General features: G+C 45.9%; 1 protein-coding gene across 1 annotated transcript in view; it reads right to left on the reverse strand.

The window, feature by feature from the left end:
- The window catches only part of plce1 (phospholipase C epsilon 1), a 278,074-nt gene that overhangs the window by 12,351 nt on the left and 247,251 nt on the right, over positions 1-18,472 (reverse strand). The window contains exons 28-31 of the mRNA XM_033034737.1: positions 12,167-12,376; positions 9,569-9,739; positions 6,366-6,584; positions 4,525-4,746 (exon numbers count right to left, since the gene is read on the reverse strand). Of these exons, the coding sequence (XP_032890628.1) occupies positions 4,570-4,746; positions 6,366-6,584; positions 9,569-9,739; positions 12,167-12,376 (777 nt within the window). The 3' untranslated portion in view covers positions 4,525-4,569. The remainder of the gene's footprint in view (positions 1-4,524; positions 4,747-6,365; positions 6,585-9,568; positions 9,740-12,166; positions 12,377-18,472) is intronic.

An 18,472-nucleotide genomic window follows, 5' to 3' on the forward strand; every position in this document is an offset into this window, starting at 1 on the left:
CTTGGAGGGTGTCATGGAGCTCCCGGCCAACGTGCCCCATCTACACTAGTCCCACCTGCCTGCATTTGGCCCATATTCCTCCAAACCTGTCCTATCCATGTACCTGTCTAACTGTTTCTTAAATGTTGGGGTAGTCCCTGCTTCTGGCAGCTTGTTCCATACATCCACCACCCTTTGTGTGACAAAGTTACCCCTCAGGTTCCTACTCAATTTCTCCCCCTTCACCTTAAACCTACATCCTCTGGTCAATATTGAAAGCTGCCCAAGTGAAATCTGGGAGATATGACCTCCATGGACTGTTGATTTAGTTTCATGGGGAGAATGTTGGAGGGGTAATTTAATTCTCAAATGTTTGTATTAAAATGCTGGTTACATTTTAGTTCCATTTGTACAAATATATATATAATGGAAATGACAGACAACTCCACCAAGATCAGTTAATACATTCACACAGAAGACGTCATCCTTGCCTCAAAGAGGTGACTGGGAAACAATTGTTGTATGTAATATCAGTCCGTGGACATCCGTTGTTCCTTTATTACTCATTTATCACTGTCACTTCTTGAAGGTTTGTTTCATGTGACGAACTAATTGTGTTTGGGGACAGAAAGTTCCTGAGGGAGGCTGTTGGAGAGAAAGCATCTTGGACAAGTTGGCCGGTGTGGGCAAGTTGGGCCGAAGGGCCTGTTTCCACACTGTATCACTCTATGACTCTACAGTATCTATAAATCTGTCTGAGGCCTGTGTTTCATGCATTGTGTATATTTATAAATAGCTCAAATTACTAGCGATTTCTGGCATCCTGGACAGTGACAAATAGATATACTGCACCTTATCTAAAAGAACATTTCAAAAACAATGGCTTCAAATGAAATAATAATGCAGAACATCTCTAAATTTAAAAATATAAGATTGAATTTGAAAAACATTTAGAATTTGTGTTTTATTTAAGTCCTTAATTACAATGCAGCTGAAACCATCAAAATCCATCAATTTATTAAAAGATAATCTGCTTTTTCATAGGATAAAGTGTTTTAAAGGACTGATTTAGAATAAACTCAATTGTTATAGAGAACTTGATTTCACTTTACACACATATGTACTATGGGTCAGCAGGATATGGTAAGTAAAATCAATTTAGCATTAAAGACAATAGACAATACACAATAGGTGCAGGAGTAGGCCATTCGGCCCTTCGAGCCAGCACCACCATTCAATGTGATCATGGCTGATTATCCCCAATCTGTACCCCGTTCCTGCTTCTCCCCATATCCCTTGACTCCGCTATTTTTAAGAGCCCTATCTAACTCTCTCTTGAAAGCATCCAGAGAACCTGCCTCCACCGCCCTCTGAGGCAGAGAATTCCACAGACTCACAACTCTCTGTGAGAAAAAGTGGTTCCTCTCTCCGTTCTAAATGGCTTACCCCTTATTCTTAAAAGAGTAAGAAATTATTCATAATGAATATAACACAATGATGTAACAGCTGTGCTTCATCCTAGCATTTAGTTGGCATTGGTGTTAGAGGGCAAATTTTCCCCTTTGTGCTCTAAATCTCTATGGTTCGGAACACAAAGGACAACCAGGAATCCAAACAACCAAGTAACATCAGAAGAATTTGTGTCTTTCATTCACACAGTAGTTCAAAATAGCTGAGGCTAATGGAAAATGTTGCTTTGTGCAAAATAGAACGATGGGAATTCAGTTGTCAATGGAAGTACAGGATCTTGGTTCCAAATGCCAAATAAATTGCTCACCGTCTTTCCCTCGGGGACCAGGAACATAGAATGAAGGAATGATGAGAAATAGCCAGAAGCATGCTGTCATTTCCTCACTATGATCTTGCTTTTGCCTTTGGCTTTGGATAGAATTGGCTCGTCAACGATGCTCGTGTAGTCAGGGCCAGGTCGTTGACTCTGTGGCATCAGCTAGATTCTTCCTAGTGGAGCTAAATTAATATTTGCAATGTGGAGTGGATTCTATGCCACAGAGTATAACTGCATTATATAAATAATCTAAATTATAAGATGAAAACTTTGAAAGTACACGTCTACTCTCAATGACTAGGATAAAACCCGCCAACAATCTATTTAATCATACAATGGATAAAACGACCATCTATACCCATTACTGGAACCAAAATATCCCAGGATTCTCACTTAACCTATAAAATCTCCTCGGACATATGCTACTTTAAAATTGTGAATTTCCTACCTAAAGTGGTTTTTCAAGCTTTAATTGCTGTTAAAGAACAAACTGATTCTTCAGCAGTCACATCTGCTGCAACTAATTTCATGCCATTAAATTGGTGATCATCGCTAGGAGTATCTATTTTTACCATTAGCTAGCAGCCAAATATTAACTGTTTGTTGTGTAAGAAGGAACTGCAGATGCTGGTTTAAACCCAAGATGGACACAAAAAGCTGGAGTAACTCAATAATAGACAATAGACAATAGGTGCAGGAGTAGGCCATTCGGCCCTTCGAGCCAATGTGATCATGGCTGATTGCGGGATCTCGGCGGGACAGGCAGCATCTCTGGAGAGATGGAATAGGTGACGTTTCAGGTCCAGACCCTTCTTCAGACTAGCCTTTTTGTTCCTCCACTTGCTGGTCAGCGATCCATCAAAGTCAGGCCCACTGCTAAATCACACACCAAGCCTACTGCTTCCTCTGGTACTGCTTATTCTGGGTGATGGTGACTAACTTCAGGGTTACTGCCAGCAGTGAGGGAGCACAGTAAATGGGATACACCAAACATGTAACACACAGCAGGGGGAACAATATCCTCTGCTGAAGTCAATAATAATATTAAATAGCATGCACGCTAGAGTGTCACCTGAACTTCAAATACACACATACGTACACACACACAATTTAACATGTAAAAACATATTCAACGAAAATGCAAGATTCATCCAATTTCTACTATGTCCTGTAATTATTGTTAAGTAAAGATTAAAAAAAGATATTTCCTAGACTAAACAAATTCTGACATTTTCCTCCAATTAACTGTTTAATAGTCCCTTACAGAAAATGCTTCTGTGTTAAAACTGCCAAGGATCATTTTCTAAACACCTTGGCCCTTGTGTTGCCCTGACTCTCAGTCTGAAGAAGATCGTGACCCGAAACATCATTCATTCCTTCTCTCCAGAGATGCTGCCTGTCCCGCTGAGTTACTCCAGCTGTTTGTGTCTATCTCCAGTTTAAACCAGCATCAGCAGTTCCTTGCTACACCTTTGGTTTGGCCCTTCCCTTGCCTGCCATCATATCTGATCTGTCAGGCTTTGCTCTCATGGTTTTGAATCACATATTTGTTCACACAAGCCTGTTGTTGTCCTGTATAATGAACTGGGTCAATGAGCAGTGACAGACGTTGAAGTTCTCCAACTACAGTGAGAATCTAAATCATGAGATTTTTCAAAAGCTTGTTACATATCCTCTAAATCTGCACATTGAGAGAGATTAGTTTAGTTTAGTTTAGTTTAGAGATACAACGCGGAAACAGGCCCATTTGCCCACCGTGTCCGCACCGACCAGCGATCCCCGCACACTAACGCCATCTAACACACAATGTTGGCAATTGACATTATACCAAGCCAGTTAACCTACATACCTGTATGTCTTTAGAGTGTGAGAGGAAACCGAAGATCTCGGACAAAACCCACGCAGATCTTGGGGAGAACGTATAAACTCCGTACAGGCAGCCACAGTAAGGATCGAACCCGCGTCTCTGGCACCATAAAGGGCCTGTCCCACGAGCATGCGACTCTGTGCGGCAAGCGCGACCTAACGTGGTCGCTTGAGCCGTACGGCCTCGCGGGGCCGGTCCCACTTCGATCGCCGGTGCCGTATGGAGTTGTGCGGAGCTGGTCCTGACATCGCGCGGGGCTCTGAAAAACTAACCGTGTTCAAAAATTCCACGCGGCAACGGCCTGCCGGCCCCGTACGCCGTACGCACCGCCTCGACGGGCATACGCAGCGTCTTGACGCCGTACGTCACGCGCGAACTTCCCGCGGACTTCGCTCAAACATCACGTCACTCACTCGACCTCTGCGCGGCCCCCGCTTCCGGTTTGGTTGCGCTTGCCGCATGCAGTCGCATGCTCGTGGGACAGGCCCTTAAGGCAGCAGCTCTACCACAATGCCACCGCGCCACCATACCGATGTGGCACATGGAGGAGAGCTCCTCTTCCATCCCTCTCCGCTTCCCATCTCCTCCACCACACCACCCCAGTATAAATGCGTCTGTGTATCTATGCTGCATCATTTGATCAGGGAATTAACTTCATAGAAACATAAAAAATAGGTGCAGGAGGAGGCCATTCGGCCCTTCGAGCCAGCACCGCCATTCATTGTGATCATGGCTGATCGTCCCCAATCAATAACCCGTGCCTGCCTTCTCCCCATATCCCTTGATTCCACTAGCCCCTAGAGCTCTATCTAACTTCAGCTATTTCTTATTTTGATAAATGAAATCACTGCATGTTGGCAAAGTGAATGAGGAGTTAAATGCTGAACCATACCTGGGCCATCACATGCTGCTGCTGCGTGCCTTCATGCAGCAGGCTTTACTCGGTGATCTCTGCAAAGGACATGCTGCATGCAGCTTTTTCATCCTTACTCTGGCTGCTCTCTGGGGGGGTCGGCTGCAGTGGCATCGAGAAACTGCGGTTCGTTTTGCTTGATTTCGCTAATCTCTTCAATTCGTTGGTAAAAGAAAGACCTTTCTTCTTTTCCTGTACAGCCTGTCAACACATTCCAAAACGGATTGATCAAACCAAGCAATCACACACAGCTCACTGAAGACATTACTACTGTAAACATAGAATGGCAACTGGAGCAGCTCAATCATTGTGCCACTTTAATAAAAGTCAAGCAGACTTTTAACTTTTTTGGCATGGAAACAAAACATAAAAATGTCTAGGCCGTGCTAGATTTGGTATCAATTGTTGGGACAATTTCTGAACAATTTTAACTTGTTGTATTCAAAGAGATTTAGTACATTGCAGTTCATTGGGAAAATATCATTGGTAATACTGAACATGTGCCTTGTCCTATACCCAATCATCCCAATCATATTCTCGGAAGTAGGAATGCTCTAAGATCTTCGGGATTTTGTTTGGAGATACAGCGCGGATACAGTCCCTTCGGCCCATCAAGTTCACGCCGACCAGCGATCTCCGCACATTAATACTATCCTACACACGCAAGGGACAATTTTACATTCATAACAAGCCAATTATCCAACAAACCTAGATGATTTTGGAGTGTGGGAGGAAACCAAAGGTCTCGGAGAAAACCCATGTGGTCACAGGGAGAAGTACAAACTCCGTACAGACAGCACCCGTAGTCTGGATCAAACCCGGGTCTCTGGTGCTGTAAGCCTAGTAAGCAACTCTACCGCTGCGCCACCGTGCCGTCCTGAGATTTCTCTCCATTGCATTAATTCCTTACTTGTCCAACACATTCTCAAGCCTCTTTTATTTGGGTGATGCTGTCTGGGTCACTCGTATTGTCAATAGCCTCTTGCCCTGACTGGGTTATTACAAACTGCTACAGTTCCTTGCAATGCCCATGCTTGTGTTTTCAGGATATCGTTAAACAATACCACCTTGACCAAACCGTGCTATTTGATGACAGCACAAGGAAGATACACCGACACTAAATATACAATAAGACTATAGGAAATAAATTTCTATATAACGTACAAAACACTGGTTTTCCATTGCATGTACTATATTACTTGGTGATGCATGTTTATGTACAAGTCTAACTATGGTTCGCATTCATTTATACGAAGCTTATTGTTTAGTTTAGAGATACAGCGTGGAAACAGGCCCTTTGGCCCACTGGGTCCGCGCAGACCAGCAATCCCCGCACACTAGCAGTATCCTACACCCACTAGGGGCAATTTTTCATTTACCAAGCCAATTAACCTACAAACCTGTACGTCTTTAGTACGTGTGGGAGGAAACCAAAGATCTCGTAGAAAACCCACGCAGGTCACGGGGAGAACGTACAAACTCCGTACAACAGCACCAGTTGCCGGGATCCAACCAGGGTCTCCGGCGCTGCATTCGCTGTAAGGCAGCAACTCTACCGCTGCGCCACCGTGACTGCTCAAGATTACTCCAGACACGCGAGCATATAATGCGGATAAATACTTCAGTATAGTACAGGAAGAGTGCGCAGTTTGGGAGGTGCAGAGACAATGTTAAACAATCTGGCTTCTTCAGTGAAGGACAACAGTTCCCCTGGTGTCCCGGATCATGTTGATCACTGCAGCAGTAAGTAAAAGAGATGCCCGTTCATTGAGGTCATTGTTTGTGAGTCCTTCTGACATTGTGCATTCCTGGCTGCTCACCTGCACTTGCTCTTTCAGCTTCAGGATGAATTTTCCTGCTCCTTTCCACCTGTTCTGGGCCACAAACACATACTCGTTCTCAGAAAGAATCCGAAGAGTTGGTTTCGTCATGGAAGACTTCTTGTTCAATGGCTCTCTTGCGACTTCCTCGACAAGCACATAATCACTGGGGTTTGGGTTGTTCAGGATGCTGTAGGAATATTTGGCTTTACTCAATGCCTGTGGAATCAATTAACAAATTAATATCATAAAATCGGTACTGGCACGGAAGAAGGCCATTCGGCCCATCAAGTCCATCCTGGTTCCTTGCAGGACAATTCCATCAATAGACAATAGACGATAGACAATAGACAATAGGTGCAGGAGTAGGCCATTCGGCCCTTCGAGCCAGCACCGCCATTCAATGTGATCATGGCTGATCACCCCCAATCAGTACCCCATTCCTGCCTTCCCCCATATCCCCTGACTCCGCTATCTTTAAGAGCCCTATCCAGCTCTCTCTTGAAAGTATCCAGAGAAACGGCAGAGAATTCCACAGATTCACAACTTTCTGGGTGAAAAAGTGTTTCCTCATCTCCGTGCTTATCCATTATTCTTAAACTGTGGCCCCTGGTTCTGGACTCCCCCAACATCGGGAACATGTTTCCTGCCTCTAGTGGGTCCAATCCCTTATTAATCTTATAAGTTTCAAGAAGATATCCTCTCATCCTTGTAAATTCCAAAGTATACAAGCCCAGCCACTCCATTCTCTCAGCATTTACCAGATCTATTCTTCTCATGATCTTATACACCTCTATAAGATCACCCCTCATCTTCCTGCGCTCCAAGGATTAGAGTCCCAGCCTGCTCAACACCCTCGTAAATCTTCTCTGTACTCTTTACAGTCATCACTCTGACTGATCTATAGTTCCCGGACACGTCCTTATGCCTTTTATTTGCACATGTGTGTGGATAAATCTCCAAGGTCTGATAACGTGTATCCCAGGTTGCTATGGGAGACAAGGAAGGAGATTGATGGCGTTCTGACAGAAAATTTTTCAAATCTTCACCGCCCACGGGAGAGATGCCAAATGGCTGTAGAACAGCTGGACTGTAGGACTATAGAATACGGCAGCTTTATTTAGAAAAGGCAGCAGGAATAAGCCAAATAATTAATATTATGTGCCAGTGAATGAAACAGAAATTAGAGGGAAGATATTGGTAAACATTCAGTGTGATAAAGGATTATTGATCAAGAATAGTTGTCCTGACTTTGTGGAGGAGAGGTCCTGTCTCACTAATTAGATTGAACTAAGTCTGCTAGTGAGGATAGTTATGGTTCATGCATAGACTTGGTCACCATCTCGGTCTGCAAAGGCCGACTCGATCTCCCGGTTGCAAATCACTTTAACTCCCCCCCCCCCCCCCCCCTCTTTCTGACCTTTCTGTCCTGGATCCCCTGTTCCGTACTATGTTTACATATTCTATTGTGCTGCAGCAAGCAAGAATTTCATTGTCCTATCTGGGCCACATGACAATAAAACTCTCTTGACTCTTGACTTGGGCCTCCTCCATTGTCAGAGTGAGACCCAACGCAAATTGGAGGAACAGCACCTCATATTACACTTGTGTATCTGATACCCCAGCGGTATGATCATTGAAGTATCTAAAATGTGGGTAACTTTTACAAACACACTTCTCCCACTCCTCCCCTTGCTTTGCCCCCCCCCCCTTGCCCACATACCTCTACTAAATCCCACAGTGTGCAACAACATATCTCTCTTGGGATCACACCAAACCTAGCCACCAATTGGCCTATCAGGGACTATCCTGCTTGAGGTCATCTATTACTGGCCCTGATTTGTCCTGGTCTTTTCTTGCTTCCAGCTCCTGCCCCCCACCCAATCAGTCTGAAGAAGGGTCCCGACCCGAAACGTTACCCATTCCTTCTCTCCAGAGATGCTGCCTGACCCGCTCAGTTACTCCAGCACTCTGTGTCTATCTACGGTTCATGTAGTGCACATGGACCTCAGCAAGACATTTGGCAAGGTCTCACATGGGAAATAGACACAAAATGCTGGAGTAACTCAGCGGGTGCAGCAGCATCTATGGAGCGAAGGAAACAGGCAACATTTTGGGCTGAAATACTTCTTCAGACTGATGTAGGGTGGGGGGGCGGGAAGAAGAAAGGAAGAGGAGGAGCCAGAGGGCTGAGGGAGAGCTGAGAAGGGGAGGAGACAGCAAGGGCTACCGGAAATTGGAGAATTCAATGTTTATGCCGCTAGGGTGCAGACTGCCCAAGCGGAATGTGAGGTGTTGCTCCTCCACTTTCCGGTGGTGTTCACTCTGGCATGGAGGAGGCCCAGGACAGAGAGGTCGGATTCGGAATGGGAGGGGAAGTTGAAGTGCTGAGCGGGAGGGAAGGGAAGAATTGACCAGGGAGTTACGGAGGGAGCGGTCTTTGTGGAAAGCAGACAGGGGGGGGAGATGGGAAGATGTGGCGAGTGGTGGGGTCACGTTGGCGATGGCGAAAATGACGGAGGATTATTTGTTGTATGTGACGGCTAGTGGGTTGTAAGGTGAGGACTAGGGGGACTCTGCCCTTGTTACGAGTGGGGGGATGGGGAGAGAGAGAGCTGTGTTACGGGGTATGGAAGAAAACCTTGTGAGAGCCTCATCTATCGTAGGGGAGGGGAACTCCCCTACTATGCACAGAGGCTTTTTTCCCCAGGCGATCAGAATGATAAACTAGAGGGCACAAGTTTAGGAAGAGAGGGGAAAGAGATACGTGGGCAACTTTAGTACAAGAACACCAACATCCCTTTGAACACCACCAAAGTGGATCATCTTAAATCTTCCTAAATTACATTCCAGCCCCTATATCCTCAACCACTCGCTTGTCTACACCCTCCTGACCCGCTTGGCATCAAATCAACACTGCTGCACAAACATGATTAATTCATCCTTCTTCCCAATTAGTTCCAATTAACAAATCCTCATATGCACCAATACATTGTCCCAAACCCATGGCTCTAATGTGAGCCCATATCCCATGGTCTCCACTTATTTCTCCATAGCGCTAACTAACATTTCCACACATTTGGGCCATTTATTTATCTTTATTCCCATCTGTACGCTATGTGGATAGAGGTTAACTCAGCCACTGAGCACGCACCCGCTGTGAACTCACTTGCACAACCTTTGTTCTGAGTATTGTGACCAACCTGCAGAATAATGTCTTGGGTGGTACTGAACTTTGAAGCCCTGATGACTGTACGAGGCTGTTCTGGCGAGACATCATGCACCTGGACCAAGAAGCTGTCATCCTCTGTTGGGCTGCTGCTGAAACCCACGTCTTCAGGCTTTTCATTCATGGAGTTCCTTTGAATTAGCTCCTGCTGAGAATGTAATGTCAGTAGACTTTTACTGTTACTTGCTATTACTATTATATGCTATTACTTGTCAATTCTACTAATCGTTCACTACAAGCAAATTTTCAAGGCAGCCTTTACTGATAATCTTCAGAGATGGTCCCCAATGTGTAAAAGGAGAGCATGTGTCTGTACAAACATGCATACAAGGTACAAACCACTTTAGTCGCTAGGTACAGTCTACGTTCTTGCTTATTCCACTGATGTACCAGCTGTGGGGAAGAGGCATGTTTCTTTAAATCTCATGGACAAGACCAATTTATGAATTTGGAATGTTTATAACCTATTCTCAAGTGTACTGGTTGCATCGTGGCCTGGTTCGACAACTTGAATGTCCAGTGGAAAAGACTGCAAAAAGTTGTGAACACTGCCCAGTCCATCACCGGCTCTGACCTCCCCACCATCAAAGGGATTTATCGTAGTCGCTGCCTCAAAAAGGCAGCCAAAATCATCAGAGACCCACACCATCCTGGCCACACACTCATCTCACCGTTGCCATCAGGAAGAAGGTACAGGAGCCTGAGAACTGTAACGTTCAGGTTCAGGAACAGCTTCTTCCCTACAGCCATCAGGCTATTAAACACTACAACAAATAAGCTCTGAACTACAACAGACTATTATTATTATTGCACTATATTTGTTTATTTATTGAGTAGGTGTGCATGTGTATATATACACACTGAACTTTTTTCTCCTGTTATGCATAATATGTTTACATATTCTGTTGTGCTGCAGCAAGCAAGAATTTCATTATCCTATCTGGGACATAGGACAATAAAGTTTAGGAAGTTTGAAGTGTACAAATAAGTTTACTGGCCAAGTATTCACATACAAGGAATTTGCCTTGGTGCTCCACCCTCAAGTGACAACATGACATACAGTTACAGTTAGGAATGACACATAAAACATTAAACATTAATAATAAAACATTATTGATTAAACATGTGAATTACATAAAATTCCAGAGCAAAAGGAGGCTACAGATTTTTGGTTATTGAGTAGAGCTACTACTCGTGGAAAAAAAGCTGTTTTTATGTCTGGCTGTGGCAGCTTTGACAGTCCGGAGTCGCCTTCCAGAGGGAAGTGATTCAAAGAGTTTGTGGCCAGGGTGAGAGGGGTCAGAGATGATCTTACCCACTCGCTTCCTGGCCCTTGCAGTGTACAGTTCGTCAATGGAGGGAAGGTTGCAGCCAATAGCCTTCTCAGCTGATCGGACGATTCGCTGCAGCCTCCGGATGTCATGCTTGGTGGCTGAGCCAAACCAGACCATGATGGAGAAGGTGAGGACAGACTCTACGATGGCTGTGTAGAATTGGACCATCATTGCCTGTGGCAGATTGTGCTTCCTCAGCTGCCGCAGGAAGTACATCCTCTGTTGGGCCTTTTTGACTGTGGAGTCGATGGTCTTTGAATTGCATGTTCATTCCATCGGTTTTATTTGGTTTCAAGAATCCTGGCAACCTTTGTTAACTCCAGTCCTTTCCCTGACATGCGTTCCCCCTGGCCCGCCTAATGGCCGCCTAACTCCACCATATTTCAAACAAGAAAACCATCTTCAAATATGAAATGCATGTGTCAACTTCAGTTCAACTCTATTCCCCAGCACTAGAGTGAGAGGAAGCACCTAATGTGACCTAATGAATTATGCATAAACGATGATCATACCAATTAACATATATTCAAAATCACCCAAATCATCAGGATAAGATAATTTGTCAATTCAAAAAGAAACTCGTTCTACGATTAGTTCTACTGTCCTCCTGATTAAATATTTAAGAAAGAACTGCAGATGCTGGAAAAAACGAAGGTAGACAAAAATGCAGGAGGAACTCAGCGGGTGAGGTAGCGTCTATGGAGAGAAGGAATAGGCGACGTTTTGGGTTCGAGACGTCTGAAACGTTTCAGTCTGAAGAAAGGACCCGAAACGTCGCGTATTCCTTCTCTCCATAGATGCTGCCTCACCCGCTGAGTTCCTCCAGCATTTTTGTCTATCCTGATTAAATGTTACTGTTTGTATGCCGTGTTCTCACCTTCCCCTCAGCCAACAATGAACCATTCTACATTTCCTTAACTTCATCTGCTTTGATCTGTCGTTTTCACGCCTTACACTTCCCTATCTCTCATTTCCCTCTCTCCTGACTCTCAGTCTGAAGAAGGGTCTCGACCCGAAACATCACCCATTCCTTCTCTCCAGAGATGCTGCCTGTCCAACTGAGTTACTCCAGCATTTTGTGTCTATCTTCGTTGTAAACCAACATCTGCAGTTCCTTCCTACACAATTCTACCATTGCTTGGTTCAATTGGTACATGAGATATTTACAATATCCTATACATTGCAGAATTATTAACGAAGTGTTGCATAAAATGTTCCAGAGCAAGAAATCAACACACCTCTTCTTTGGTTTTAAAAATAATTTTTCCCATAAATCCTTCCTCCGGTAGCCAACATTGTGGAATTTTTAGTATTTCCTCCTCTGGACTTATGATTCTCTGGAATGGCTGTTTCTTCTGTTCATTCTTCTCTTTAGAAAGGGAGGTTTTCTCTTCCATAAGGAAGTAGTCAGCGATGCTGGTCTCTGATCCACCTGCTGTGCCTACAATCTGCAAAGATCAGTTAGAATTATTCAACCTCCTGCAGAGAAATGGGTCACGCTGAAATAAACGTTTAATCCAGTTTTAGTTTTCAAATGAATGCTTCACTTGTGTAAAGCCCCTGTCCCACTGTACGAAGTAGTTCACGAGTTCTCCAGAGTTTCCCCTGATTCGAACTCGGAGAATGTCCGTAATGCTAACTAACGGTAGGTATAAAAAGTAACAATTTTTTTCATCACAAGTATTTTTTTACACGTGCACATTTTTTACATGAGTGAAAAAACGTCACTAGTTTACCAGATGTCCCGAATACCTACTGTGAGCATTACGAACCGATACGAGACATCCACGAACTCCGACGGACCCGCTACGGACATTCTCCGAGTTCGAATCAGGGGAAAACTTGGGAGAACTCGTGAATTACCTCGTACAGTGGGACAGGGGCTTAAACCAATGTTCAGTAGCAGCTGGTTTCCTGGTGAATTGCCCCTTCGGGTGAAAATCATTCTTTGTACTCAAATCTTGTTTGTTTTGTCTTTCAATCCCCTTTGATGTCCTAGGTGTAATTGTTAATTTGTTCCCAACTGCTCACAGCTCCAAGATTAGCGGTGCAAAATTATCATTTATGTGAAGCAAAAAAATGTCTCAGGACTGTTTCGCGATACTGTGCGGAAACAGGCCCTTCGGCCCACTGGGTCTGTGCCGACCAGTGATCCCAGCACACTAACACACTATCCTACACACACTAGGGACAGCTAACATTTAACAGCAAGCCAATTAACCTACAAACCTGTACGTCTTTGGAGTGAGGGAGGAAACCGAAGGTCACGGAGAAAATCCACGCAGGTCACGGGGAGAACATGCAAACGCCGGACAGACAAGTACCCGTAGTCAGGATCAAACCTGGGTCTCTGCCGCTGTAAGGTTGCGGCACTCCTAATTTACCTGCTTCTGCTGCTGTTGGAGGTGAGACGTTGTGTCGCGCCAGGGTCTTGGGCCTGTCCCACTTTGGCCGTCAGTTATGCGACAGGCCGTTGGCGCGCGAAGATTTAGTTCGCTACAAAATTTCGGAGCGCCGCGCGATATCGCGCACAACTCCATACCCCTCCGCTCCTCTCAGTGGGACAGGCCCCGCGCGGCCACACGATGCCTGTGCTTCTCAACGCGACGACGAGGTCACGTAATTTGTGTGCCAAGGACACGCAAGTGGGACAGGGCCTTTATAGTAAATGGTTACACAACATTTCTATAAATGTTCCTATTTCTCAATCATTTGGGGGAAATGTCACTTTATTATTTACTCATGGCTCAGTCTGTGGACATGTTGGATAATTTGCAAAGATATTTTCTTCCCGTGGGATTATTGCTAACATTGGTTCACATTTGCTAGCCCTTTAGAATAAACCCTAAATCAACATATTTTCTTAGAGATGGTTCTTTGATTTGTCCAGAACTCACAGAAAAACGTCATTAATGCAATACTTGCACCTCTCAGGTATTTATAATCACAGTCCGATGGCATTGTCACTTTTGACATTTTACAAATCAAATCCACTGAGTTCTGTCATGTATTTTTTGTTTATCGGACTTTCAAATTCTTGTCCGGTTATCTGAACATCTGTTTATTTACAAGGTATAACAGAAGTGGGATGGGAAAGACATCAGTACACTGCACTATCTTTCCCAAGGTTTGAAACATAGAAACATAGAAAATAGGAGCAGGAGGAGGCCATTCGGCCCTTTGAGCCAGCTCCGCCATTCATTGTGATCATGGCTGATCGTCCCTAATCAATGACCCGTGCCTGCCTTCTCCCCATATCCCTTGATTCCACTAACCCCTAGAGCTCTATCTAACTCTCTCTTAAATCCATCATGATTTGGCCTCCACTGCCCTCTGTGGCAGGGAATTCCACAAATTCACAACTCTCTGGGTGAAAAAGTTTTTTCTCACCACAGTCGTAAATGGCCTCCCCTTTATTCTAAGACTGTGGCCCCTGGTTCTGGGCTCGCCCAACATTTTTCCTGCATCTAGCTTGTCCAGTCCTTTGTGAAGAACACAGTGGGTTCTGAAGGGTCCTGACATGAAACACGTCCATTCTTCTGACATGATCTCAACCCAAAACGTCACCCATTCCCTCTCTCCAGAGATGCTGCCTGTCCCGCTGAGTAACTCCAGCATGTTGTGTCTACCTTTGGTGTAAACCAGCATCTGCAGTTCCTTCCTCACTTGCTGCCTGTCCCGCTGAGTAACTCCAGCACCTTATGTTTTGAAGACAACACAATAACTGCTGGGGAAGCTCTTCTCCTCCTGTCAAACATGAGGGACATTTTGTGCGATTAACTTATTGTAGAATATGTCCACAATGGGGCAATCCAGCCCAGAGTCAGGGCCGTGTATGTGGTGCCTACAAACTAGGAGTAGGTTAGACAACTTAGCTCTTTGAATCTGCTCCACCATGTAATAGGATCACAGCTGATCTGATTGTAACCTCTCAACTGCATTTCCATCTAGAATCCATCTTGTTATCTAGAATCCGTTTTCCAGGCCCCCACTCCCTCACCTTTACTATGGATGTCCTGTCACTCCACACTTCCATCCCCTACCAGGAGGGTCTTAAAGCGCTCCGTTTCTTCCCCGACCGCAGGCCCAGCCAATTTTCATCTACCACTACTCTCCTTCGCCTAGCAACGCTGGTCCTTACCCTCAACAACTTCTCCTTCGACTCCTCCCACTTCCTCCAAATCCAAGGGCATGCTCATGGGCCCCAGCTATGTCTGCCTCTTTGTAGGGTACATCGAATAATCCTTGTTCCAGGAGTACACTGGCCATATCCCCTATCTACCTCTGCTACATTGACGACTGCATTGGTGCTACCTACTGCACCCATGCAGAACTCACTGACTTCATCAACTTCACCACTAATTTGCAAACTGCACTCAAATTCACTTGGACCATTTCCGACATCTCCCTACCGTTCTAGATCTCACCGTCTCCATCGCAAGTAACAGACTACTGACCGACATCTACTATAAACCTAATGACTCCCATGGCTATCTGGACTACACTTCTTCCCACCCTGCTTCCTGTAAGGACTCCATCCCCTACTCCCAATTCATCTACGCCACATCTGCTCCCAGGATGAGGTGTTCCAAACCAGGGCATCTGAGATGTCATCAATCTTTAGGAAACGGGGGTTCCCCTCTCCCATTATAGATAAGGCTCTCACCAATGTCTCTTCTATACCCTGTAACTCTGCTCTCACTCCCCGTCCCCCCCACTCATAACAAGGGCAGAGTCCCCCTTGTCCTCACCTTCCACCCCATCAGCCGACGCATACAACATATAATCCTCCAACATTTTTGTCATCTCCAACGGGATCACACCACTGGCCACATCTTCCTATCCCCACCCCTTTCTGCTTTCTGCAGAGACTGTTCCCTCCGAAACCCCCTGGTCAACTCGTCCCTTCACACTCAAACCACCCCCTCCCCAGGTACTTTCCCCTGCAACCGCAGGAGATGCAACACCTGACCTTTACCTCCCCCCTCAACTCCATCCAAGGACCCAAACAGTCTTTCCAGGTGAGGCAGAGGTTCACTTGCACCTCCTCCAACCTCATCTACTGTATCCGCTGTTCCAGGTGTCAACTTCTCTACATTGGCGAGACCAAGCGCAAGTTCGGCGATCGTTTCACTGAACACCTCCGCTCAGTCCATCTTAAAGAACCTGATCTCCCGGTGGCTCAGCACTTCAACTCCCCCTCCCATTCCTAATCTGACCTCTCTGTCCTGGGCCTCCTCCATTGTCAGAGTGAGGCCCAGCACAAATTGGAGGAACAGCACCTCATATTTCGCTTGGGCAGCTTACACCCCAGTGTTATGAACATTGACATCTCTAACTTCAAATAGCCCTTGCTTTCCCTCTCTCTCCATCCCCTCCCCCTTCCCAGGTCTCCGACCAGTCTTACTGTCTCCGACTACATTCTATCTCTGTCCCGCCCCCTCCCTGACATCAATCTGAAGAAGGGTCTTGACCCGAAATGTCGTCCATTCCTTCTCTACAGAGATGCTGCCTGTTCCGCTGAGTTACTCCAGCATTTTGTGTCTACCTTAGAATCCATCTTGATTAGTACGGGTGTCAGAGGTTATGGGGAGAAGGCAGGAGAGGGTTAGGAGGGAGAGATCGACCAGCTATGGTTGAATGGCGGGGTAGACTTGATGGGCTGAATGGCCTAATTCTGCTCTTATCACTTATGACCTCATGACATGAGATAGATGGTTGGACAAAGGCCAGAGGTGAAAAGGCAAAAAGTTTGAGATGAGGAAAGAAGTGGCTCGAATTGTGAAGCTAGAGGAAGGAATAGAGGTGAGAGGGGAGGGGGACAAGGGGAAATGGGTGCGCATCAAGGTGGGGTCCAGGGAAGAGGGGTGGCCTGTGTTTGTAAGTTAGTTAGTCAATGTTGATCTAGCTGAGCCCCAAGGTATAGGGACAGGTGTTGCATCCTGCAGAAGAATGTACCTGGGATGAGGGTGGTTTGGGTGGGAAGGGATAAGGGTGGTTTGGGTGGAAAGGGATGGGTGAACGAAGGTGTTGCGGAGGGAGCAGTCTCTGGGGAAGGTGAAAAGGGGTGGGGAGGGGAAGATGTGACGGGTGGTGAGAGCATGTTGGGGGTGACGGGAATGATGGTGAACGATGGGTCGGATGCCCAGGCTGACGGAGTGACAGGTGAGGAACAGGGAAATCTCTCCCAGGTCTCTGTGGGAGGTGGAGGGGCAAGAGCGGAACTATACAATCCAGGAGAGATGCTGGTGAGGGGTCCATCTACAGCAGCAAGGGGGAGGAGATCCCATTTACTAAAGAAGGAGGACATCTTGGACGTCCCAGAATAGAAAGCCTCACCTTGGGGCAAATGTGATGGAGATGGAACAATTGAGGAGGGGATAGCATTGTTCCAAGATGCAGGATGTTTAGTTTAGTTTAGTTTGGAGATACAACGCAGAAACAGGCCCTTCGGCCCACCAAGTCCACACTGACCAGTGATCCCCGCACACTAACACTATCCTACACACACGGGACAATTTACACTTATACCAAGCCAATTAACCTACAAACCTGTACGTCTTTGGAGTGTGGGAGGAAACCAAAGATCTCGGAGAAAACCCACGCGGTCACGGGGAGAACGTACAAACTCCGTACAGACAGCACCCGTAGTCGGGATTGAACCTGGGTCTCTGGCGCTGTAAACGTTGTAAAGCAGCAACTCTACCGCTGCGCCACCGTGCCGACTTCATGTAGTGCATAGAGCCCTGGGGTTGGGTGGATTTATAATAGATATCAGTGATGGAGACAGAGAGATCTAGAAAGGGGAGAGAGACATCACTCTCTCTTCTCCCCTCTCCCATCGGGCAAAAGGTACAGAAGTGTGAAAACGCATACCTCCAGAATCGGGGACAGTTTCTTCCCAGCTGTTATCAGACAACTGAATCATCCTTCCACAGCCAGAGAGCAGTGCTGAACTACTAATTACCTCTTTGGTGACCCTCAGACTATCCTAGACCGGACATTGTTGGCCTTACATTGCACTGAACGTTATTCCCTTCTCATGTACCTGTACATTGTAAATAGATTGATTGTATTCATGTATTGTCTTTCTGCTGACTGGTTAGCACACAACAAAAGCTTTTCACTGTACCTCGGCACATGTGACAATAAACTAAACTGAACTGAAGTGTCCAGTATAAATGAGGCACTTCAGCTGTGGCCCCATCAATACCATATGAAGCTTAAGCAACCAATATCTGGTCCTACCAGTCCTCCACACACCTGAAGTAGGAGACCCTGCCTCTGAGATAGTTCACGCACACTAGGTTCAGAGTCGGGGATACTTTATTCAGTGCCTGTTCTTGCTGCTATTAGTTCTAGGCACTGGAGGGCCTAAGTATTCTATATTCCAGCACTGATAACACATTTGAGAACAAAATTAGGTTTGGGGCACAGCGGTAGAGTTGCTGCCTTACAGCGAATGCAGCACTGGAGACCCGGGTTCGATCCCGACTATGGGTGCTGTCTGTATGGAGTTTGTACGTCTCCCCGTGACCTGCGTG

The sequence above is a fragment of the Amblyraja radiata genome, chromosome 15 (assembly GCF_010909765.2).
Source record: "Amblyraja radiata isolate CabotCenter1 chromosome 15, sAmbRad1.1.pri, whole genome shotgun sequence".
In the NCBI taxonomy this organism is placed as follows: Eukaryota; Metazoa; Chordata; class Chondrichthyes; order Rajiformes; family Rajidae; genus Amblyraja; species Amblyraja radiata.